The sequence below is a fragment of the Chlamydotis macqueenii genome, chromosome 5, assembly GCF_036417535.1.
Source record: "Chlamydotis macqueenii isolate bChlMac1 chromosome 5, bChlMac1.mat, whole genome shotgun sequence".
In the NCBI taxonomy this organism is placed as follows: domain Eukaryota; kingdom Metazoa; phylum Chordata; class Aves; order Otidiformes; family Otididae; genus Chlamydotis; species Chlamydotis macqueenii.
The window spans coordinates 43,886,245-43,913,224 of NC_141560.1; the positions used below are offsets into that span (position 1 = coordinate 43,886,245).

General features: G+C 42.6%; 1 protein-coding gene across 1 annotated transcript in view; it reads right to left on the bottom strand.

Annotated features, from left to right (window-relative positions):
• Nucleotides 1–17,737, bottom strand: part of LRP4 (LDL receptor related protein 4) — an 83,107-nt gene extending 65,370 nt beyond the window's left edge. The window contains exon 1 of the mRNA XM_086749615.1: nt 17,359–17,737. Within this exon, the coding sequence (XP_086605741.1) occupies nt 17,359–17,737 (379 nt within the window). The remainder of the gene's footprint in view (nt 1–17,358) is intronic.
• Nucleotides 17,738–26,980: the final 9,243 nt, after the last annotated feature.

The following is a 26,980-nucleotide window of genomic DNA, read 5'->3' on the forward strand; positions in this document are numbered from 1 at the left end:
AAAAATTAGTAAAAGAAGTAAAGATCCTTGGCCTTTCTGATGTAACTAATTAGGGAAGACCATCAGAACTGGTTCAACTTGCATTAAAAAATGTCTCTTTTATGCTCCAAGACGCTGAGGAGGTTTGGAAGCACACAGGACATCGTTCCTTCCTTTCCCTGCCCTCAGCTAGCTTCTACCCTGGCCAGGCTAAGGCTGTGGCACACAGCCTGAAGACCAAAAGATTCAAGTCTCTAGAGGGAAAAGAGCATCACGCCTGCAGCTTCCTTCCAGTTCAATCAAACTAGACCCAGCAATCCAGAGGATCTATCTGGCAACATATTACCTCAGGACAGTTGTGCACAGCTCCTAAAGCACCAGTTTATAATCCAGCAGGCTAAAATAAATGGAAGTTGCCAGGGTGTAAACTGTGACATTCAGCAATATTTTACTTCATAATCAGCCATTCAGAGGCACAGGGCAGATCACTGGGAGCAGTTTCAGATATCCTAGTTAAAATTTCTTGCTACACAAAAGAGCACAACCTCCATGGACCCTTAAGCTGGGGATGAGCACAATATCAGAACTTTAACAAATAACATCCAGTCCAAAAATTTCACGAGTTTAAACCAAAAAAAAAAAAAAAAAAAAAAACAAAACCCCACCCTAAACCTCTCATTCGTCTTTGAGAGCCATCCAGCAGCCAGTTAGCTCAGAACACGAGTTTAACATGTTTCTCGCCAGCAATACCACTCTGCAGCCAAGTGGCCACATACTAAACCAGCCAAAGCTTTTGAGCAGTCCTAAAGTGCAACCCCATTAAAGCCCATTGAAGACTTCTGCATCCTAACCAGAGAGGACTAAGTATCTCCTGAGCTTGGTGAACTAACTGCTTGGACCACTGTCACTACTTGGGAACCTGGAAATAGGCTTATGTCCAGCAAGACTCCAGCTTGCACATCTGATTACTCTCAATAGCTACATGAGAAGCAGAACTAACAAATCCAGTTTCAGATGAATTTATCTCTAATAATCAATTCTGGTGCATCTGTTGCCAAATGGAGGGAGGCAGTTCTTTCATGTCTTAACAAAATGCAAACTCACGAGGAATCTTAACTCACAGCCAAGTTGCTTCTGTGGTGCCTTCCCTTTATTGTGCTGCCCATTTTCACCAAACTTTTATTCTCTGGGACCAGTTTTCCGGGTGAGAAGATATGCATGTATATTGAAATAACCATTGCTTCCATACAAAAGCAGGCTAAAAATGTCTGCTAATTTTTCTCATGAAAAGTCTGTATTAACAATATTGTTAAAAACTGCTGCTGATACTACATCCTGGACCAAGTTCCAGGATCCAAAGTGCATATCTAGACAAAAGACACAGATTCCTCACAACACCCACAAACCATTTCAGCAGACACATCATTCAGCCCCAGAAGAAGAATTTTTGACACTTTTTAAAAGCCTTTTAAACTCTTCTGCCTACAGAGGAAAAGTTCAGCCTACATGCAGGCATACTGCCTTTTGCTAGAACCATGATCTCAGGACCAAAAACCATGACAAGACAGTGTGGCGTCTTCTGTTCAGTCTTACAAATACATTTACTGCGATGACTCAAGAGCCATTTTCCTTCTGTTATTCCACTGTACTTTGGGAAGTAGGATACAACAGGCAAATCAAGTTGAACCAAGCTTTTGAGGCGATTTGTGGGCATTGCAAGAAGTGATGTTACTCACCAAGTATAGAGTACTTCCTCTGATCAAAGAACGACCCAAGCCCATCAGTGCTATAAATGCTACCTAAAATGACTGGATAGCAGTAAAGATGCAGCAGAACCCAGGGCTACTCATCTAGATACTTCTATTCATAGTTGAATTTTATTTCCAGTAATTACAATCTACTTTGAGAAGTTCCTGGGAGGTTTTTTCAGTTGGACACAGACCTTTTTCCTCTTTTTTCACTCCTAAGTGGAAGAGTAATGTAGCAATCCATTTTAATGATTGTGCAGTAAAATAATTTTTTTTTTTTTTTTTTAAGTTCGGAGGAAAAAAAAAGTATTTCTGTGGTGGGGAAAAAGGCCTTAGTGTGCAGTTTGTATCTTGACTAAATTTGCTAAATATTTCTGGTACCATACACTGCCATTCCCAGATACTGTAAGAACATAACATTTATTTCTACAGATTATTCTCTAAGTAAGAACATCTGGTACATCTGGACCTTCAGCCAACAAGCCTTGATGAGTCAAGATCAGATCTACTGAAGTCACAGTACACCACTAAGCTACACACCATTACAGTCATGACAGTATACATCTCAACCTCAGAGGCTGAGCTCAGTTAGCTTTCCCATTTCCTGGTCCTTTATTCCAAGGCTGAATGTGGTCCATTAATTCCAGATTCTGAGAACTGTGCTTGGAGGTTCATTCCCCTCCCTCCATTTTCTTTATTGTACACTATCAAACAATGTGGAATTACAAATAGCAACAGCATTCTGGAAATCGTTCCCATGTCCCTCCTTATGACCGCACAAACACTTGGCAAACTGAAACACATACAAGATGATTTAGGTATCATGTCCTCAGAAGAGCATGACTGTTTTCCATGGGGAAGATAAAATCTTCTGCCCTTCATGCTCTAACCTAGTTTCTTGATTTCTTTGCCAGATATCCTCCCAAAACAAACCTTCTTCTGTGCACGATAAGCAAGAAATAGGAAGCAGCCTTGATTTGACTGTTTAAGTGATAATACAGCTCTCGGGTCCTTCAGAAACACACTGATACTTACTCAAAATGGGAAAGAAACGTTAACACTGTGGTTTCACATTCATCAGCAGTGCTAGCTTAAAGAGCTCCCAGCCCTCCTTCCCCTTCTCCCAGTCCCATGACCCCTGTGAGCTGGCACAGCTTTGTGCAGCCTTGTAAAAAACAGATCAGGGAAAGTGGTCCAGTGGGCGATGAGCAATGAAAAGATGCAAATTTGAAGGATCTTCCAACTCCTTCTCACCCAGCCCAGTTTGAGTGCTCCCTTTCCTTCACTGCTTGCAGAGCCACGGCCTCAGAGCCAAACTGACAGAAGAAGCTGGGGTCATTTCCTGTTTAAGCCTTACAGACACACTACAGCGGCTGAAGAGTTATTTTCTGCTTACAGTCTGTTTACCAAGTGTTTGTACATTTAGAAATAGGATAGGCATGCTACTGTGCTGAAAATTCTTATGACAAGGAATACACATGGTGAATTAGATCATTCTACACTTGAGCACAGTAAGTGTTTTTAAAAATGTAACATTCTAATCTGGGAAAAAAGCCACTCATTTCAGTACACAGAAAAAAAAAACAGCTCCTAAGCAACCAGTCATCATGGTTCAGTTCTTTACCTTTGCAAGAAAAAATTCTGTAGACTCCAAAACCAAGTTGTCAACAATCCTTAGAGAAACAGAGAGAAGAGAAAAAAAAAAAAAAAAAAGACCTAAACATTATGACATCTGGCCCAACAATCGTAAGGAACCTTTATGTCACAGCTTGCAAAAAAAACCACTCCCAAGTTAAATTCTTAAAATGATCTCCAAAGGTTATGGGGAAAAAACACTAAAACACTTAAGCTATTGAGTAAATATGGCCACTGAAGCTAATTACGTATTTACAGAATTCTACCCAGCAATTTAGCTTGCTGCTATAAAGCAGCAAAAAGGAACATTCAACAATAATTATTTAAAGTTGGCCACAGCTAAACTATCCCAAGTCAGGAATCCAGGTTTTAACACTTGGATTCCTAACCAAGTCCAAGTTATGCTTCTGTGCTCAAATTTCTTGACCTTTGTGGTTAGAATCATAGATTTACATGGTTAAATATCCATTTGCAGTCCACCCTAAGAGCTGCTATGGGCAGGATGGAGGAAAGGGTGGAAAAGTCACAAAGGTAGAAGAGATCTTTGTGAGCTGGATTCAGATATGACACCCTTCATTAGACTAATGCTAACTATTTAATGAGCATGCTGGCAGATAACAGGAACATGCACTATCTAGGATGAAAACAACAACTAGATCCTCTTAGAAGGGCATTACATCTGAGAACAATTTCCACTCTCCCAGTATCAGACCCCAGACACAACAAAATGTGTCCACTTAATTGTGATAATATTGCATGCAGCATGTCAGAGGGGAAAAAATAATTAGAGAAAGGCAGCTTCGACAGAAAGATATTTTGGGGATGGAGAGGACAGGACAAGAAGTATCAACACAAAGACTAAAAGGCAAAGCATTTAAGTGGAGCCCCTATTTATGATGTTAACCAGTATTTTATTGCAGCTTTTTATCTTGTTATTTGATACATCTGTCAATTTATTACACGCAGAAATTCTGAACTCTTCAGAGTAGGGAGTGTCCTTACTGTATGCACACACTGCATGTAACACTGTGAAGCTTTGATTTCCATCAGAGTGAATCATTACATGATCCAATTGACAATTCATGTGTGACATTCACCCCATGTAGATCTTCCCCGTCAGCCTGCCACATATTCATTCAGGGAGAAACAGGAATGGCCATTTAGGCAGCTTATGTTTCCAAACAGCTAGCTCTGTCTTCCTTTGACTAACCAGACACTTAGCATCAGCGCGGCCATTTGTGCATCAGCTCTGGAGGAGGGTGGGATCGTGCCTCCTTTTGTGTGCATGCCCAGGTCAGGCTTGTCAAACCACGACGCACCACTGCATCAGTGGAGAGAGGTGGGGAGAGCAAGCAAAACTCAGATTCAGATTCTGCAAATAAGGGTTAAAAAACAACTCTTTGCTAGACATCAGTCATTTAAAAGGCAAGATTAAGGAAGGAGAGTCAAGGCACTAGCAAGGGGATAAAGCTTTTCATATTTAGATTGACAATTTCTCTGGCAACAAATCAGAACATATGTCTGCATTAGCCCAAGTAAAACAAGATAGTAGGTGTTCACTTCCAGTCTTAATGAACAGAAGTTTCCACCACAAAAGGCATCACCAATTAATGTACTGCACTAGTTGCAACATCTGTAGGTTGATCTTTCACCACACTTTGACACTAATGCACACTAAGACTGACATACAGAATAAAGAGGCCTATGCTTACATAAGCTACAGAAACTGAATCTTGGGCTTGAATTCTTACCTCCCCTTGTTTCCAGGAAAGTCTTTCCAAATTACTGTTAAGGGAAAGCAAAGCAGCAGCAAGCCAGTGCCAAAAGAAGGTTGGTCTTGCCTCCCTCCATCTTTCTATCAGGTGTATACTGATCAGCTCACTGAAGAGCAATTCTCTTCAGCTTGCCAATACCACACAACCCATGGTGTCACTGGTTTCGCCATTTTGCAGGCCGGTTCCGTGACAGATCAACAAGCTGAACCGATTCATCCAGCAGACACACATACAGACCTATCAAAGGGACAAGGGGGCGAGACCGCTCCTGTGAGGCAACCCAGAGTTACACTAGATTAGGCTTAACATGAAACCACACCCCATGCGTCAAGGAAGCCCTGCAGCCAGAGGCCAAGCCAAATATATTGCGGGCAGAGAGCAATCCTCAGCAGTGACAACATCCTAGCACCCTCACCAAAAAAATTTCTCTCTCTCAGAGAGATATCAAGTCTACTGAAAGCACAAGGCAGCAAGAACAAAAATTCCTCTCGTTCTGATATACCAAAACACGGGCTTTCTATTATTCTAAAACTGTATTTTGAAGCCATTTCCCGTGAATCAGTAACATGTCCTTCTAAGTCATATTCCTAATGTCACCTGAAACAAGCCGCCGACTGTGTTCCAGGCAAGCCACATCTCCACTGTCTAGCCCACTGTTTAATTGTTTCAAGTAGTATGTTTAATTTACATAGTTTAAACAGGAGGAGAGGACTAAGTTGATAGAGATGAAAGAATAAGAGGACAGGAAAAGTGCAATTCATGATCCATAAGTCATTTCTTCTAGTGCCCTTGCAAGAGACATGGATCTGCAGGAAGGCAAGTGGGTGATAATTAAGGACAGTTGGAACATTGTTTATTTCCTACTAGGAAAAGCAGTAGTTTGGGCCTCCAAGGATAAATCAAATTTCTTAACCAGATGGAAGACATTTCATTTTCAAACATCAACCATACAACAATGGACCACAGAAAGGAAGGAGCCAGTTCACAACAGCAACAAGAAAATAAAATTACTAGATTTTAGAGACAAGTTCTCATCAAAATCTGCACTTACAAAGAGCCTCATGTTGCATCATAACTTGCACCACATCCCACCACAGCCAATTCAAAGAGGCTTTTATTGGCAAAACAAGCTCTGCAAGTGTTACCCACATGTAAGAGACAGCACACTTGAGTTTCTCCCAGACATGGCTTCAACATATGAAGCGCCTGCCTCCACAGAGGTTTCAACAGAGAAGGCTAAATGGCATGGAGTCCAACAACAGAAATGAAAATATTCCAAGGAATAATGTTTTATTTCTAGCAAGATAAGTTCTTTCTTGCTCTCTCTAACCTTCTTTTATATTTTACTCACAGGATTACAAAATCTCCTCATCAGTCTCTCCTTTTACTTCTCTTTCCTAGACATTTACTGTTTGATTTATGGTGTTCTCCCTGTATCCAGCTCAAAGTTGCACATGCCAGTTCAGTATCTGGTAAGAGTCTGACTTGATTTTGCACATTTCATTTGGTACTATCTGCCAGCATAATAACTTGGTGCAATAACTTGTGGCAGTCTAGTTGGCTAGTAGGAATGGACAGCATTTTCATTTGGTTTCAGTCTACAGTTCTCTAGTACTTTTAGATGGAGAGAGCTTTTCCTGCTTTGGCTGAGATAGCACCAAAACCAATTCTTTTTATGCAAAGATCAGCAATGGAAATCCTTCCAGTTCTACACTGCAGCCATCACTACAAAGATTTCATAGATGTAGTTCTATCATGCCTTTGCACATCTAAAAATAAAAATGTAACTTTGTTCTGGTGACAATGTAAGAACATACAGAGCTCTGCAGTTCATTCTTGTGGGAGTCAACTGTTCAGTTTGCCGCCAAATAGTATAGAAGGAAAATCTCAGTGTTATATTCATGGTCTAAGTAGTCAAAATGTGTCTTACTTGCTAGTGCCACTGCATAGCCAGCACAGCCACACTGGCACAGTGCCTTAGGCATGCAAAGGGGTGCTGACGCTGGTGAGTGTGGGGCTGTAAAGGGATCTTGCTGCATGCCCACCTCAGTCCAGCCCCATCTTGCCATAGAATAATTCTCTCCCAATGGAGTTACTGTCATTTCCCTCCTGTGAGCCACTCCCCTTTTGCCTGTCTCTAAAGGGCACAGAGCCATGCAGCACATACCTTAAAGACTTTGGGATGCAGCCAGCAAGGTCAGAAAAGCTGGCTCCCTAGGCATATCTGGTCTTCTGTGGCACAACTCCAACGGCCCTCTTTCCTCACAACATTGTAATAGGTAGTTTTAGCATCCCCACCATGTTTATTTTTAAGAGCTTGACACACAGGATGCAAAGCATGTAGTTATGACATTGTTCAAGAAAAAGCCCAAAACAAACCCAGGTATCACTCCATCCCTTTCCCAGATTAACCTGCAGGACCAACGCACTGCATATATTAGCTAGCAAATGTAGGTGTTTTGGCAGCTGTCCCAGTCAATCGGACACCTGAGCTCAGAGGCTGTTTCGCCTGAGCGGGTAAGTCAAGATGTACACACCAAAGCTGTCATCTCTGCCTCACTCCCTTCCTTGCTCAAAGGCTTCTGTCTGAGTACTGTTTGGTTTTATCCTACAATTGATAGAGTATACATAGGTTTAATTTGCCCTGTATCTCCCATTCATTCTATACTGTGACTGTGTTGTATTTGGCCTCACATACCTGATTAAGCTAATCAGAGGGTTTTGCCAAGCGTTTAAAGCAGGCAAGTGCCTGCCACCCCCTCTTCCCTGCCAGTCTGTTCTAAAGCATCTGCATCACAAAAATTGCTCATGGGTCATTTCTCTGAAAGTAATAATCTGAGCTTCTCTTCTTCCTCCTGTATACATATTACCATCATCAAGAGTCTGCTTCTCCATCACAACCAACCAACAATAAGTTACTACAAAGTATCATAGGAATTATCACTTTTTTTTTTGACATTGCTTTCCAGCTTCAGTGTTTGATCTCAGACTTCTGAAGACTTCTAGTTGAAGAACTAACCATAACAAGCAAGAAAGTATGAAAAAACATTTTCTAGGGATGACTGACATGAAAACTTAACCTAAGGAATTAGTTTATTTTGTTCTCGTCTGGAATTTGCACTAAGCTACAGAAGATTACAGCTCCTCAGCTTCCAGTTCACAGGAAGCAGGTCACAAACAAGAGAAACCTTAGAGAAACAATGGAGTTCTCTTGTGATGGTATGAGCCACTTCAAGTCAAAGAAGTTTGCAGTGGAAGGCTGCAGAAGGCAGGGATCAGCAAGGTTGTTTTTTTCCTGCTAGAGTACTGGTAGCATAGAAATTACCCAACGTAACTGCCAAAGATGCAAAACTGACAAATCTGCCCTTCTGGAGGAGTTGAGGCACAGGCAGGCCATCCACCTGCTCTACGGATAAAAGAACCCTGGGCCTGGGGAAAAAACCAAAACCAAAAAACAACACAAAAAAATCAACCAAACCAAAAACACCCAAAAGGCCTAAATACCTTCTGTTGTTTATGGTAATGCTGACTGCAGGTCTGAAATTTTCCTCGCACTCAAAAATGCCGTGAACAAAGGCCTACGGACGGTGTTGATTCATGAGCAGTGACAGTCTGAACTGGGACAACACACGAGGTTACCACTCCTGCGGTGCAGACATCTTAACCACTCATGAATCAGCTGTTCATGAGTCAACACCCTCTTGCAGCTGCTGTTCACTGGTACAGCAAGGAAGTCAGACCCAGGGGCAGCCTTCCCTAAGGTCTAGCAAAGATAGCAAAGGGCAGTAACCTCACCAACCAGCCCAGTTCAGTCCTTCCCTGTTTCCAAGTCAAAGCGCAAGAAAAATCCCCATTTTGACTCCACATGGATACAGCTCTCAATTCAACCTGCTCTGCCCTTGTACTAAACTGCCTGTCTGCACGGCAATGACTAGTGCCCTTGTCAGGAGACCCGACCTAGTCTCCCACCTACTCCCACATCATGCTAAGATTTAGACACCAAATACCTCTGCTTGAGATCTCTGACAAAAAACGCAGATAGGCCACTAGCATTTCTGTTTGCCAATGACTATCCTCTCCTGCTCCTTGGCTATTAAAGCCTCCAGAATAGCAGCCTCCAATCTATCTCCCTTTCCTATGCCACAAACTCTCCAGTTTTCTCTCACAGCCAGACCCATTATGTTTTTCCTCACCATAATAGGTGCTATGCTGATCAAGGCCCTTTTAAAAAGGCCGCACAAATTAGGGGCATGTCCTCCAGCCGTAAGAAAGAAACTCAACTCAGGCTTTTCAAGAGTAACAGGCTTCAAAAATCACAGTGAGAAGAACACGATTTCAAAAACCTCATTTCCTAAATTTGTCAAGCTTGAAGAAGTTGCAAACTCTGAATCACAAAGAAAGGACAGCAGTAAAGCTGGCTTGCTCTTAACAAATGCAATTTTAATTCAGAAAATTATCCCACCTCCTGGTTCATCCTCAGGAGCTTGGAACAGAAGCAGGAAATTACAATCCTGAGACTTCTCTTTTTTTTTTTCCCTGCCCTCAGAGTTGCAAAGAAAGGATTTGACTATTCAGCACTTATGCAAATTCAGAACTAAAATTGGGTGGGAGCACTAAGGGAAAAAAAATGAAGGTGTGCCTTTATTTTATTCTAATCCTAGATCCCATAAGACACGGTTCTGCTACAGTGAATGGCTACACCTTAGGCAAGAACCTCTCCCAGACACTACCAGCTGTCACCAAGTCAAATGAACCGACGGAGCTGGAGATTCAGGCTGAAGGAGCAGAGTGCATATTTCCCTCTAACTTTCTTCCCTAGTCACACAATGCTTCCCAGGAGCCTTTCAGAGAGGAGGCTGAGACCATCACTTGTTTAACACTTCTCACCAGTAACACTCCTTCACATAGCAATTCTTAATAGAGAAGAGAAAGAAAAGTAGCCTTCTTTTCCAGGAAAGGTGTTATATTCTGCCACCAGTCTTGTTGCTTCTGTACCCAGACTCCTGTCCAAACCCAGAGTAACCTCCTATTCCCACATTACGCCTTTTTCCAGGCAATCATCTCCAACTTCCTAGCTTCTCTCCTCAATTCTGCCCTCCCATTTCATACCCTTTTCATAAAGTTTTCCAGACAGGACTGTCCTCCAAAATATCTTCCCAGACATCTCACTCAAAAATCCTTCTGGCTGTATGTGCTCCTAAGCCTGACAGGTCCCACATTCCACCATTGCAAATAGCTCCATCACCACCACCTTGATCTTACGGGCTCAGCATCTCAGCACTACGCCAGTATGAGTTTCCCGTTCCACCTCTGGCCCCATTGCTGAACTCCTGATATTTCATAAAGTCAGTCCACTAGGTCAGGGACTCTACTGTTGAGTGTCCCTAACAAGTTGTCACATTCTCCTTCTGCTTCTCCTTTGAAGCATTACTAAAATAATTATTTCCCTCTCTCAGCAGTTAAATTCTGCTCAGTGCTCATCTTCACTTTCAAAACTTCATCTTTTATACTACCTAATTAACAACTCCTCCTGCCATCAGATCTCATATAATTACTCCACTTGGATCTCCTTACACGGCTCTTCTGTTCCTTTGCCAGCCCAGGTCTTTGGCTCTCATTTCCAAAATGCCTATCTTTGCTTCTGTTAATACCTGTACTCCTATATCCCCTTCCCTTCTTCTCATGGTTTACACCACCCTTGCATCTGCTTCCTCATCCTTATTCCCCCAGTTACCAGCTTTCAGTAGTCTTTGAGGCCAGCTCCTACCCCAAAACCCCTCTCTATCCTTGACTAAGAAGCGATTGGAAGGAAAAACTTTCAGAAGCTTTTCCCATTAAACCAAAGCTAAAGGAAATTTAATTAGAAGGCTATGCTATTTTAATATTGGACCTTATCTGTCCCACCAGAATTATCACATTCCTAATCCTTATCAGATGTCAGATGCCTAATTTAGACTACAAACCCTCTGGGGCAAACATAGCCTCTTCCTCCATGTTACACAGAGCCACAGCACTTAGATCGATCCTTAAGGTAAGAAAAATAACTCAGAAATTCAAGGAACTTGAGTTTGCCAAGAGCAGCGCCACTCCATATGATGAGACTTGGGAATGACCACAGAAGTTAAAAGTACTCACTCTTTGAAACTTCAAAAGGCAAGAATAGAGTTCCTCCCCAGAAGAAATAATGTCTGACCACGTCTGAGAAGAGAGGAGCTGGGTACAGACTGCACTGAAAAAGTTTTTCCATGGTATCTCTATCCCCTTCCTGCCTCAAGTCTCCAAAGCCATCACTTATCCCCTTCAAAACAGCAGGAGAGTCACTTCTTTTTTCGTTCCCTCTCCAAGAAGAAACACAGCAGAAATAAACCTCGAATGATAAATTATGCACCACCTTTGTGTGGCTGCCTCTTGGCCAGACGGGAAATTTTTCTCCCAAAGTCTTTTGTTTCCAGCTTTGATCCCAGTGTTGGATCCGCTCTGTTCAGCACTCCCTCAGCATGGAGGTGAAAGGAGAGCTGACACAGGCCAAGTTCAGGCTTACTGCGAGTCGCAGTCAGATCTTCCATTAGCCTTCTCCCCTCCCCCTTCCCAACTGGAACTCTCCTTGAGTCTGAAAAGATCCTATTAAACATTTTCCAGAGGGCCTTACAGAGAATACATTATTTTTATGGATGCTGGGACTAAAGGAGGAGGATTTCTAAGTACAGTGAAATAATGGAGTTTGTTCTAATGGGTTTAAGAGATGCCCGGGGGCACCAAGTAAGTTCCTTCTCTGCAAATCAAAAACACAGAAGACCAGAAAATGGAGCTGAACAACTAAACGCCAGGAAGCGGGGAAATCGGGCTCTATTTAACTGCTGCTCTTGGTTACGGCCAACTTCAGGCTGCTTGGAAAAACAGCACACACACACATCACTGGCACAAACCTAACAGGAGAAAACAAAGAGACAACAGGGGTCAAACTGGGGGTGGCAAGTGGGAGAAGGATGCAAGGCTGGGTCCCCACCCCCTACCAGAGAGTCGGATCAATTATCCTTGAATACTAACAAGATTTCTGATTAAAGAACTGCTGCTATGCAATAGAAACAGAAAGCTCCAGCAGTCGGGAGGGGCTGTCAGGCAGTAACAAAGAGACACAGAAGACTATGCCCTGCTAGGGCATACGGAGGAAGTCACCATGCTGGTAGCCAGGAGAGGGGTTCTCCTTGCCTGGAGTCACGATAAGGTCTCACTGCTGCTAAATTTAACTCCAGGAGTAAAACTTCACCTTGACACTACAGAATATGGGATCCGTTTTCAGGCTAACACGTTCTCTGTTGGAAGCTTTGCCAAACAATATTTCTTTAAACAACCTCATCGCTACAGCACAGGGAGGTGAATTACATTCTCATCCCAACCCATTCAGGGGGAATACCTGGTGCTTCTTAGTTCTGAGTATGGCAACATCAGAAAGTTGCTACTGACCTACAGCAACTTGAAACAACAGTCTACACTGTCTTCTGACACACTTTTTTACAAAACTGCAGTTTGCAGTACAAACAATATGCATATAAAATACTGTGCATTAATCTTAATGGTTTGTGACTTGCTGACTAGTGGCTGAATACAGAAAAATCTAATGAGTTAAGAAGAACCCCATGAAAAACAGAAGCTTCTGTTATTACTTTTCACAACCCAGAGCTGTGCTAACATTAAGCATCCTGCTATAGGCATGTATCCCACACCATCAGAATCGGGCTCCCAACTGTCCAACCTCCTTTTTTTCTTTTTCTACTTTAAACAACAAACATAATCCCTTGATGTAGGGAGTATCAGTCATCCACAATTTAGGAGGGCAAAAGTCTACAAACATCCACTCCGTTTGATGTTAATAAAGTCTTTATGAAAACCTATTTTTGCGTTCTTGCATAGTGGGTCTCCTTTCATCCAGGCTCATGGCAGCCAAGAAGGAGTTCTGCTCCTCACCGAAACAGTGACTGCAGCTCAAGAGTCTTTCACACTAAATACACAGGCTGGAATACTTCAGCATTTAACAGGCAGTTCTGCTAACAGAGGCAAAAAAAAAAAAAAAAAAAAAAAAGCCTGAAAAGCTGAAAAACCTGAACACGAACTCATCCACAACAAGATGGCAGCCAAATACTCCCAAGGTAACAGTCCCAGAGCGACCAGATACACAGCATGACTAAACCACAAGCCTACAGAATCACACGCCCCTGGATCCATATAGTACCTATCCTTATTACAGGGAAATGGAAATCTACAGGGAAGATGATACAGAAATAAGAGATTCAAGAAGCATTACAGTGCCCAGTCTTCACACAGAATAGAGAACAAAATCCCATAAAGGAGTAATGCCTAACATAACAGCCATGGCAAAGAACCACAGGCACTACAGACGCAAAAAGCAAGGGTGTAAGCATCAAGCACACTGGATTCATGGACGACAGTTACAATTAGCGTTCTCTGCCATGATCTGTGTGAAACACAGACAGCCACTAAATACAGTATGCCAATTAATGGAGTGGGTTTGCTGCATGCCAGAGCTCCAGCTCTGGATGTTGTGTCAGGTAAAGCCAGACGTCTTAGAAACTGGTCCGTTTATGTGTGTGGGCATACATATAACCTTACCATGTAAACCCCTTTGAGATAACACCACAGATAGCCAAGGTGGAAATAACAGAGGACTAGAGATGTAAAGTATCCGCTTTTCTTATGTATTTAACAATACTTTACTTACCGAGTCACCCTTTAAAACAGAGAGCCAGTAAAATTTCTGTGGTTTTTATGAACCTTTTGATCATCACCAAGAGAAATAGAAGTGTTATTAAAAAGAGAAATAGCTACAAAAGTCACAAGCAGCAGAGGAATTCAAGGAAGGTGTAGGACATGCACTTACTTTTTAAATCTATTTTTAAAACCTTGACTGGTTTTCAAGATAATATCTCTTTATCAGCTTTTATAAGTGTTATGAAGTATATATTCTATTGTGTTCAATGGTAAGTTGCATTCTAGGGCAAATGGAGTTGGCCTTGGGCAAGACAATTTCTACTTCACTTCCCACATTTACAAAACAAGGATAATATTTGCCTATTTCACAAGAGTGCAGGAAGATTCAAGAGGACTATCAGACTACAGATCATTCTCATAGAATGACTGTTTTAATTCTTTTTTTAATGTTAATTTCATCAGTCTGGAGAACTACAGGTTTTTAAGAGTAAAAACAAATACAAATCACTTCAATTTCTTTTTCTGGTTAACACATAGCAAGTACTGCCTTCTGGTTTGAACTACAAACAACTGGATAATGTTTATTTCCAACCACATTTTCTTCTGTAACTTCAATGAACAGAATGTAGAGAAACAGTTCCAAGTTTTCTGAAATCCCATTCTGTGGCCCACGTGAACAGCATATACCTCTTGAAGGTTCACAGGACACTCTGGAAATGCAAGCACTTTACGTAACTAAGCACCTATTAATTTGATTGCTGCATACACCCACAGTCCCAGGTTGCAAGAAGAGATTCTCTTCTGCAGAAAACAGTGCTGAAGCATAGAACTGAAAGCTTTTGAAAAAAAGAATATAAAAGAAAATTGCTTATCTACACTAAATAAATGAAATTATAATTAGATATTATAATTATAATAACATATTACTATGTTTTAGTATACACGGAATTGTTTAAAAAAAACCAAAACAAACAAAAAAAACCCACAACACCATCACTTGTCAGCCTCCTGCAGCATCTTAGTCTTCATTTTAGAAGAGTGGGGATGTTACTCAGTGCTGTCACCACTCTGACAAAAACAAACAGTCAAGATTACTCCGAGTGATCCTGAGATCTGTGAATATCATCCACCTGATCAACAGTAAACCCAGGCGCTCTCAGCACACCCAGGAAGCAGAACATTATCAGCTTCAAGCTGAAAGAAAATGAGCATTTTGCACTTGTCTGAGACCTACAGAACCAACAGCAATGCCAGGTACACGTAGCGGAGATTGTGATTCCCACTGCAAACTATACTTCTATAGAGGTATCATGTTCAAGTTTGTGACTCTAAAATGTAGTCAAGATGTTTGGGGAGTGAAACTCTGATACTAGCCATGTATTTTTCTGGCAGAGCTCCAGGAGCCAGAAAGGCAATCACATCACCCAGACAGGTTCTGTGACATTCTGTATTTATGCTAACATAGACCACTGTAACATCAGGCCCTTCTTCATCACCATGCACCAGCAGTGCATGCCATTAGCTTTAAATTATCTCTATATACCTGTTTTTACCTGCAACACACTTTTCCAAGAGCTCAACAAACTTGCAGACCTTTTTTTCTGGCAGACTTCTCCAGTTTTAACTGACACTATCCACCAAAAGAGGGTCAAAGGTCAACCTTGCAGACTTGTTTGCTTTACCTGCTCCTGCACTGAGGTACAGTGGTAAATGACCAAGTGCTTCTAACAATCTACCTGTCTGGCATTGTGAGTCCTGTGGCCGTGGTTGCTTTATGGCTGTTAAGCTGCACACCATCCCCGTAGGTACTTCTAAGGGACAATGGTGAAAAATTTCTAGCTCAGGGGAAGAACACCTCAACACATCACAAACTTTGGCATCTTCTCTGCCACTTCCCCATGCTTTTCCTTGCTTCAAACAGGACAAACATCGCTCAGGAATTGTGTTCTCATTGCAAAGCTATCTTTCTGCTCACTCTGGAAGCAGCTGGCACATCCAATCATAAACTCACGTTCACTTGACAAGAGGATACAGGAAAGTGCCCTGATGGGAAAACTACTTGAAAGAGAGACAAACCGTCATAAAAAGTGTCCCGGAGACATCAAGGCACAACCACCTATGAGCAAACCTGCACTTTACAATCAGACGTCCCCCACATGGCTGTTAACAGCCCAGACACATTAACTAGAAGCACCTGGGTAACAGCCAAAATAAAACACATCCAGATCTGCAACTACACTAAGATCTGTGCCTTAGATCCTTGTCGCTCCTAGACTGCAGCTAAGTAGCTGTGTGGCATTTGGGAACTTAAGAGTACTTCTGGTTTCTAAGATTTTCTGATACCCAGAACTGCAGCCCTCTACTCAGCCTTTCCAAGCTGGTTGAGCACCAACTCAAAAAGCTGGCTGCCTGCAACTAGGTTTCTTGTTAGAAAAGAAATAATATTACTTGAAACCCAAGCCCCATGTGATTGTGCCCCAGAGGCAATATTTGTAGAATGATGGAGGTCAGCAGCACTACTGCAAACGCTTCCTGTAATTTCAGAGTAGCATACAAGAAAACGAATGGGTGAAATTATACAGCAGCTGCCAAAGGAGCGAAAGGAGAGAAACGAGGTACGCATCTCCTCTCCACACCCCTCCCCCAAAAGCCTTCCAACTCTTTATAAACAATTCCGCGAAGCCTTTAGATGTTTTTCCCTCCACCGGGCGCACTTGTGAAATAAAGCACTGCCGCACCAGAGGAAGAAACGACGATTGCTTTTCAGTTGACAGAGCAACCACAAAGCTAAGTTTTCACCGCCGAGACTTCATGGAACTGCTGCCCTGCTCGCGAAGACGGCAGCCAGCCCCTCCCCTCGTCCCCTCGCCACTATTTTTGGTACCACTCCTGCCTCGGCCCCCCTCTTGCCAGGGCGCTGCGGGAGGACTCCCGCTCCCCGCCGAGGCGAGGCAGGTAGCCCGGGGCGCCGCCGCCGAGCCGGGCTGTACCTTTAAGGGGCCCGTGGCGGCGGGTGCGCGGCTGCATTCCTGCTCCGGAGCGGCGGCTGTCCCGACACGCCGGGCACGGCAGCCTCCGAGGCAACCTGCGCGCCCGCCCCGGCCCGGCCCGCCGCTCGCACCGCGGGAACAAAGCCCGCGCCCGCCGCCGCCAAACTTCCGCGGGGGGCAGCGGCCGCGTGGGCGGCGGGGACCCTCCGCTGCCGCCCGGCCGGGGCAGCGGCCGCCCCGGGACCCGCGCCCCCGGCCTGCCGGGGGACCCCGCCGGCTCCTGCCCGCCGCGACCGGGGTGGGGAGAAGGCGAGAGCCCCGCGGCCGGGCGCGGCACGGGGCACGGAGCTTTGTCCAGCGGCAGGGCAGGGCAGGGCTCCCCGCCTGGCGGGCGCGGGCAGGTGAGCGGCGCGGCGGGGCAGGGCTCTCCGCCCGGGTCAAGGCTCCTCGCCGCCGAGCCCGGGACGGCGACCGGACCACCCCTCCGCCGCGGCAGCCGCTTACCTCTAGCGCGGAGCAGCGCTCCCAGAAGCAGCAGCAGGAGCTGGGGAGGCGCAGGCAAGAGGCAGCCCCCGCCGCGCCGCCTCATGGTGGCAGCGCCCCGGCCCCGCGCCCGGGCCGCCCGCAGCCACGTCCCGGGCTCCTCCTGCGCGCAGCACCCCGGCCCCGCCGCTGCTCGCTCCCTCCGCAGCCGCGGCAGCTCCGGGGCTGGGGGCTCGCTCCCCGCTCCGCCCGGCCCCGGCCCAGGCCCGGCCCCGGAGGAGGAGCCCCGCCGGGGCAGCCCCCGCCCCGCTCCCCCCAGCGCCGAGGCGCTTCGCAAACTTTCGGCGCGGCAGAGGCGGTCCCGGGGCCGCGGCTCCGCAGCGAGACCCCCTCCCCTCATCCCCCTCCTCCTTTACCACCCCCTCGGGCTGCTGCCCGGCATCGCACCGAGATTCCCGGGCTCGCCCCGAGCCCCCGGCCCCTCTTCGCCCTTGCAGCGGGTGCAGCTCCCTCTTTGCGGGCGGGGAAGCCCTTCCCAAAGCGGTCCCGGTCCTCGGGGCTCCCGCTGTCAGTGCCCGCTCTCGCTGTCCCGGCCCCTGCAGCATCGCCCCGGCCTACCCGGTATCCTCTGGTGGCTGAGTGGTTCCCCGGTTCGCTGCCACCGGTTCCCGGCTTGTGCCGGCTGTCCTGTACCCAGGACAAATGGCAGAGCCCCTTCTCCCTGTCCCATCCCTGTTTGCCAAACACCCTTCAGAAACTAAAAGCCTCTAAGCACCTCATTCCCGAGTCTTTCGCCCAGCATACATGTTGCTATCTAAGAGAAACGTCTGATTTTCCCCTCCGTTCATGACAAACGTTCTGATATTTGCTGTTTTCTTTATAGCCACCGTGTCCGGAGACAGCTGATTATGTATGAATCTCGGCTACCCTAAAAAAAGAGCCAGGGTCGTTGCCTGTAGGAGTAGAAATTAACACTTGGGCAATTGTTTTATGCGCCTTCTGGTCTCTGAGCTGCATTAAAAAGCTGACAGGCTTTCACTGGACATCATCGTTAAAGCCAATTTTACGATCCTCTGTGGCATGATCTGACATTTTAATACATAGGGTTGGCAATGCAAGAAACTGTTGTTAAATAATTAATCTCGGTTGATTTCAAAGTATTAACTTGAATGGAAACCTGATTCAGATAGCCTGAACCCTGGACCACAGGGGAAGATAGGAATTTTGTCAAACTGACACCAAAGGACCAGTGATAAGGAACGGTCTTACTTAAAGCTTTCACGTAGATGAACCCAGAGGAAGCTGCAATTAACCCTCTCCTTTAAAGAGTCACAAGAGCAAGTAAACAGCACAACATGCGACTGAGCCAATTCTGCTGTTCCTACTAATTATGTGTAAAATAGTGAAGACAAGGGATATTATTAAAAATGTCAACATAAAATTAAAGCAAAGACTGACTCTTGACAAATTGAGCTTAATGTAAAGAAAGAAATAATTCAACACAGAGCTTAACTCAGGAGGAGAACTCCCAAGAGCAGGAACACCCTAAGAAACAGTGAGCAGCAAATAATGCATAAATTTACAATATATGGCCCCCAAACTAAAAAAAAAAAAAACAGACTTTTTGCTTTATATGCAGAATCATTGCTCCGAGATAGGAATAGATCCACTTTACATAGCACAAGTGCAATAGCACGTAGACTGTGGCATTGAGCTCCAGGCATTTGATAGACAAGTGTACAAAGCTGCAGAAGATAACAATGAACGCAGGTAGCCGAGAGGGACTGATTGAGGTCGAGAGATTAAAAAACCTCTCTCTGCTAACATTGACTCTGAAGCAGTGACAGAATGCAGCACAGCAAGAATATGCAATTATTGTAAAGGAATAAACTCCAAGATACCAGAGTTTAAGATGAGTGAAGTGGAACAGTTGGGAACAGTGTGTTGAAGTTAAGGGAGAGAAAACATTAACATCACTGTGACCGGGCTGGCTGACTGGCTAGCATGCAAACCCCTTACTGCATCCCCCTAAAATGCAGGGGGGATTCATTTAAGTTTATATCCTCTACTGAGGCTAGATCCTCAGGTAATATAAATCAGAGGAGCCCTGCTGACTTCAGGCTCACAGAAGCTCGTAAGAAGTCTAGATGCCGAAGTACTGAACGTGATAAAGCACAGACACAGGGCCCAGAACTTCCTGATAATTATATACTTAGGTCATGGAACAGTCTTCCAGCAGTTGAGATGACTATTTTCCTGTGTTTGAAACAAAAGCCTCTTGAAAATATTGTCCTAAACACAAATAAATTCACTCGTTAGCTTTTTAGTCCTTCTCTCCCCAGGGAACAAATGTTTTTACCCACTTGTATTCGTCAAAGTGTGTTTACTTGTCCTCTGCATCTTGCACTGCATTCTGGCAAATCACTTTCCTCTCCAAGCTCAACTTCCCTATAGTTATATCTCTGTCTTATAAATCATTTTGAAATCCCCCAGTGAAATGTTAGAGAAGCACATAGTACTGTCTTTCACAACAATCTCCTAAATAGGTTGCAGTTGAGCAGATGGAAATTTATATTATAAACCTCTCAGTTACCTACCTGTTGATACAATGCTATGAATACAGCCCTGATTCCACGGGGGATCTTTGGGGAACAACTGCAAAATATAATTATGCGATGTAAAATAGATATTTTTCTTGAAAGAAAACTAGAAGGGTTGCTAAATAATGCTGGTAAAATTGAACCATATGCTTAGGACTTGCCTCTTTCAGACCAAATAACTCCAAAAAAGACTGTGTAAATACCAGAATGCACTTCAACCCATGCAGAAGGTAGGTACTCCCTTTACCCACAGCTATGAAGAACATTATTAAGTAACTTGTAGTAATTTATAGATCACTGATAAGTGATATATAACACAAATATTGTAAGAAAGATGAGAGAGAAGTAATTAAAATATAATTATCAATTAATTTACATGACAGCATGCTTAACTAAAAAAAGACATGCCAGACATTATAAAGGGAGCAGGGAGAAAATTACTATCATAATAACCATTTTGGGACATAATTCTCCCCCCTCCCCTCCAAACAGACACATTGGAGAAATAAATCAATTCAACGACAGAAAATAACTAATATGAAATAATACTAAAAGTTAGCATCATTTTCAGAGTGATTTTAAATAGCAACACTCTGTCAGGAAAAATAGAACAAAAGAAATGGTGTCATTGGAAAAAGAAAAAAGAAAGGAACCAGAACAAGGTAGGATTCCTAGGGAAAATGCACTTTAACTATTTTAAAACAGCAAAGACTTTAAGAAGATGTTAAAAAAAAAAAAAAAAAGGAATGGGCAGTTTCTGTCTTACCTGTCAAAGTATTTTTAATGCATTCAAATGGGTCCTCCCCTGGGAAGATGCTTCTCCACACCTGAAGTTTCCTAGAAGAGAATGACAGATCACATAGCCTAACTGCTATGTTCAGAAAGGTTTGGAACAATGGTGTTCTAAATATTTGAGATAGAATGAATTAATTTAATAGAATGAAAAAAGCACATTGAAAATGGGCAAAATGCATTTGTGCTAAATGCAGTTCCCTTTTTTTAAGTAATGTTAAACTCACTGGGTAAACAGAAGGGAATGAACATGATACATCTTGCATGGCTGTTGGCACTGTCTCACAAGACACTGCCACAGAACGATATTTTAAATACAACTAGTGGAAGGTGTACAGGCATCTGATAAAAGAAAACCATAGTGGTCATTAGTGGTTATTCATCAAAATGCAAAAGCACCTGAGAAAGACACTTTGCAGGGTCTGTCCTAAGCTCTGTTTCGTTTAGTATGTTCACTGACAACTCAGATATCGCAATATTTATGCTTGTAAAATATGTGCTAAAAAACCTCAAAACAATGGCAGGGAATGCTGCAAAGACTAGGAAGGATTAGATCAGACACCACAAATGCTATTGACAAATTGGACAGGTTGTCCAAAAACCAACAAGGAAAAAATCAGTAATGAGAAATATATTATTCTTAGGAAACAGACATCAATAAACAATGAATTCCTGACTAGACAGAAATACACCAAAACCAGATCTTAGGGTTGTAGAGATAACGAACAATATAAATCAACAGTGCAGTGCCGCTGCCAAAAAAATGCATTTAATTCCGGAATGTGTTAAACAGGTGTGTCATATACAAGACAATTTGTCTGATTTCTTAACTTTGCATGGTACTGAAGCCCTGAGTGGTGTACTGGGTCTGGTCCTGGCTGAACACCTTATAAACAGAAACACAGCAGAAGAGAAACAAGAAAATAACAACAAGAAGTTTAGAAAACAAACCCTTTGAGAAAAAGGGTTCTTGCCTAGTCAAGAAAATAAAAGCTTTAAGTGAGATGCAGCTTTTCAATACATACAAGCTCATTAGAGAGATGTTGATCAGCTTTTCTCTATGGCTCCAGTAGAAAGACATTAAAAGAGTCAACTAGATTTGTTACAAGAAATGCTTAAAAGATTTTGCTGATCAGCATTCCAACTAAGGATTTTTTAATGCTAGAGCAGACTGTCTAGGGGGACTGTGCAATCTCTTCCACTGGAATTTTTAAAGAACAAAGTTTGATAAGCATGCTGGTACTAGCCTCGATATATTTAGTCTTGATGCAGTGCAGGCTGGACTAGGTGATCTTTTGGGACCCCTTCCAAACCTAAGTTCTGCAAGGGATGCAATTCAGAAAATTCTAACTGGAAAGATCATTACAGGCTCAGCACTCCGGTTAATCAAATTCTGAATTATTAGTGAGCTCCACCAACTAAACAGAAAAGCCAGGAAAATAGCAAGTTATTCCCAACAGATCTCTCTGTTCCAGATAAAATCACAGGTTCCGCGCTATCAGACTACGAGATTTTCCAATGGCTCTTTTAATTTCTATCATCATTCCACTGCTACATTACCCACATCGGTTCCCTCTTCACTATCACCAGCGAACCAAAGATGTGGTAGCTTGGAATGCCAGGCAAGTTAAAAGATTTTACGCATACATAGGAAGATGCAGTTATACAGTTGGGCCTCCAAATTCACCGTTGGACATGTAAAGAAACAGTTTAATTTTCTGGAGAGCTCAGGGACCTATAGCTTCCACAGCTGGTGACCTAGTTTGTAAATTATGGTCTTTATGTTAAATACATTTTTAGCACTGATTTATATTTTATACTGTCGCTTTTTCCCTTGGTGCTTTCCCTTAAGTTTTCTAAGCAGTGCCACTACTACTGTATACCCAACTGTGTTCATAGGTGTCATAAACATTCAAATCCTGTCAGTATTGTCCTTTACAGTGTTTCTTAAGTAACTACCCACTTACTGTTAAGAAAACAATAATCCATGTGCCATCTTCTGCAGTGTTACCACAACTGTTTTAATTCACAACAAAAGAAAATTTAGGTTAACAAGTCAGAGCGTATGTGTTACTTCATTTTCTTCACCTTTAATTTATCTGCTGCCTTCGAAGCATTCCAATTGCACATTTATTTGGAGAAACTTTGTGATAATCTCATGGACCACCACTAATTCTACCCTGCAGTGCAGAACAGCAAAAACTAAAGATTACATTAAATGGCTACATTCAGAAGCTGAGATATGAAGAACCTTGCAAAAGGCCCTGTGTAATTTAATGACCAAAGTGCAGATTCATTTGACACTTCCTCCTTTTTTTTTTGTGTTTGAAAGGTGGGACTGAAGCCCACCTGCCAGGCTGTTCAACCTTCCACTCTGGGGAAAAAAAAAACTCTAAGTAAATTGACTCTCAAACAAGGGAGAAAAAAAAAAACCCAAAACAAAAACAACTAAAAAACCCCAACCAAACCTTTCTTCATATTTTTTTTGAGATGGTAGCTCTTCCTGGGTGTCTTGCAAGCTGGTTCTACTCCTTCTTTTGTCAGTTTTCTTACATCCTTTATGTAAAAATAATGCAAATACACCTTCTTCTATTCCTGATGAGACTCCTCCCTGCAGTGAAATGGCAATTACCCAGGCCTTGCACAATGTCTACATTGCAAAGGTAGCCTGTGGCCTAGCCTTAGGAAGAGCACAGTTTAATACCTTGACTCTGGCACAGAAAAAAAAGAAGAGAAAAAAGGAAGAGCATAAAAGGAAAATGTTCTTTTAAAAGCTAGCTGTAGAAGAATTCAGTTTGAAGACAGAAGCCTCACCACCTTTATTTTCCAAACACATTCAAATGGGTAAGTAGCAAGTTGTGGCTCCTAAATTAATTTTTTACTTCAGAGAGAAGCATTTTCCAAAGAACTGAAGACCTAAGACTTGTGTCTTTCTTTGGCTTCAAGCTATTAATGTAGTTTGTGATCAATAGTCTCTGTATAAAAAGTTTGTGGTAGAAATCAATGACACAATTAGAAAGAAAGGTGACCTTATGTCTCGGTGTCTGGAATATCTCTGATGGGCTGAGTTTTCCTTTCTCAAAAAACTAGAATATATGAATTGGGCCCGTAAGAGAAACAAGTACTAATGGGAATAGATCTGAAAGACATAAACATATCTTTCCCTCAGCTCACAAACCCATCTTGTCTGCAGGAGCCCTGCCACTATGGAGATGAGTGACATGTAAAAATGTAGACAGACAGATAAAGATTGTTTTCTTTCTTGAAGATGATTCAGTTCTAATACTTTACTGGCATGATGGGTTAGGCAAGTACTGCCAGCACACACAAGATACAACCCTTGAGTCTTTCTGATAAGAGATACGGCATGTCAACCATCTGCTTTTCTATCAGGTGGCTGAATCAGAGATGCTTCTTAACACCTCTCCCTCTCTCATATCAGCTCTTGATAAACGTGAATAAGAGAACAAATTAATTGCTTCTTACCAGCACTAAATGAGACTTGAATAAAAGCACAGGGGGGGAGCAAGATCCAGAGTTGCACACACCCTCCACATGAGTCTGAGATCAGCCACCCACGCGTACGCACACACATCTAACCTCCCTCCTAGCCACATATACTTGTGCCCATGTCATTGCAATTTTAGGATACTAAAGCACATTAACATATCCGTAATATGAGAGCTCAAGGTAAGGCAGGTTTTTGTATTGCATTTCTATCTATGCTTCATTCTAGGTCAGCAGAATTGATGCAAACTTTATCGGTAACTTCAGCAAGCACAAAATCATGCTTTTAATGCACAGTGAAAACTTTGTCACAGAGACTGCAGGTTTCTGTTTCACATAACTTAGAGCACACTGAGTAAGCTTAGTAAATATGAGAAATGGACTCTAGTCACAGAGTTTGAGAGAAACTCTGATCCATATCTAAACTTTAAGGGTTCAAGGAACAACTCTTCTTTCACTAACACCATGTAAAGTTTAACACATAAAGAGTTGGAATCTTAAGGACATTTTCTTACTATCTAACGTGTTATTATCTGTTTAAAATGTGGAATAGTCAATCCATTTTGCTGTGGTTTGGAAACTAACAAGATAAAGTTAACAAACCAAAAGAGAAATTTAAATACATTCCTCAGAAAAAAAAATGTAATTAATGTCTTCATTTGCTTCTATATTCAGGAAAATGTTCCATGTTCCCTCCGTTCTGTTTAGAATTAATTGCCATGATCTTCATTTGCTGTTTCAGTCTCCCCTGGCTTACCTTCTCTCTCAGTAAGTGAATTGCATACTACCCTTTCCATCTCCCATCCACTACTCCTCAACTTCTCTTCCTAAGTAATCCAACCATTATATTATCTTTCTGGTCTCTATCTTCTCTTCAAGTGACTCCACAAAGATGTTACTCTTGAAAACACCTTGAGTATTTTGTAGTGGAAAGAACATTCATCACTTTGTCCGCTTATATTACTGAGTGAGTAACTGGGATACCAATGTGTGCCTGCACTAAGAAAAAAATACTGACTTCAGCTTTGCATAGCTGCAGGGTTCCACTGTGCTCTCTCACAATAGCCCTAATAAATACTCAGGCTCTCTTTTGTGTACCTAGTAAGCAGAACTAAGAAGAATTTTGCAAGAATTACGTAATTCTAATGAATCTGTGATGTTCTCTTTCTTTCTTTTTTTTTTCCTTGCTTCCGTCATTTGCTTTTCCCTGTAGATGTTATAAGACAAAATACTTCCAGGCTATTTTGAATGTGCTAAATCTCTATACTGCACAGAGAAAATTGTGTAACTTCCCTGCAAGAGCTGGCCATCAGAGTTACTGCTTCACTTCAGTCCAAGAAGCAATAGCTCACTCCCACGCAGATTTGCCTACTCTCTGGCACACCCACAGAACCATCTACTTATTATAATTTTCTCACATAGACACCTGGTCTAATAGATAACACGGTCTGGCAGATTAACTTTGCAAGGAACATTCGATGAGTAGGAATGAAGAATGAAAATTGCAGGCCTTCTTGGGTTACCCCCCAGGATGAGCTAAGCCTTGGCTGTCAGAAATGTTTCCCATGCCAGAATTTCATAGTGATATTTATTTTTACCAGGCATTTTAGACTTTTTCATTTGGCATGAGAGATCCTGCAAACTCTGCCAGAAATGGCTGTTTTTCTTCTCTGCATCATTAGCAGGGCGGCATTCCAGCAGCGAAGGGTCACTCGCTTGGTACTTAAGTACTTTAAAAGATGTTGTCCTTTCCTTCCTGACGAGATAATGGGAACAAAAACTGAAGGAGAGTCTTCCAACAGTTTGCTGTTACAAAAAAGACAACTTTGCTTGCTAACACTAAGTTCAAAACCGACCAGAATTTGGACAGTGCATTTAATACATGCCAGGAATCTATCATACAACTTACAGCTATCCTTGATTTTAAAATGAAGATGTGGCCTCCATAAGCCACAGAACCTGCAATAACAATATTATTTCTTCTCATAAGCAGATCACCCAGAGTTTAGAAGTACTCTTTTGACTGAGGAGTAGAAGAATGTTTCAATTTTTTTTCCTAACAACTTATATTTAGAATACAAGGATCTGTGAACTTGATTAGACGTAAATCCTCAGGTGAACATAAAGTTCATGACTATAGAGAGACCTCAAAATTAGATCAGATCTCTGCTTACTTTCTTTCTGTCCACCAATTCAAGCGGGAAAAGAAAATCTCAGCAATCCAGGTTAAAATGCAGCTAAACTAGTAAATAAAAAATAAATAATGATGGCATAATATTCACAGCACAGTTTTCTGCATGTTTATGACATCTTATCAGTTAAGTATATTCTTGCCTTAAGACTTACAGGTACAGGTGTCAAATTTAAGCCCTTTAATGGTACAAATACCAGCTACTTAAGAGAGCTGCTCCTGTCATCATGTCCTACCACCAGCTGGAAAACATATAGTTGCTTCTAGACTTCATCTTGTGGCAGATGTTAGGAGTGAGAAACTTTGTGAACCTTATTTCTCTTAAGTCCATTGAGCTTAAAGAACAAGGTACGTCTTATCTGTTTGTCTAGGTTTTACCTGAAGAGGTAAACCAGTATTAATACTGCATTATTAGAGGAAAATGACTGGTCTACTTGTTGTGCAAAACCACCGTGCTGCATGTGAACCAGAAGAACACTTCATTCAGCTTGAGAAGGCTCAGACTAGGATAAGCAGTAGAAGCACTGGATCTTTCTCTGTAAATGTCTCCTGA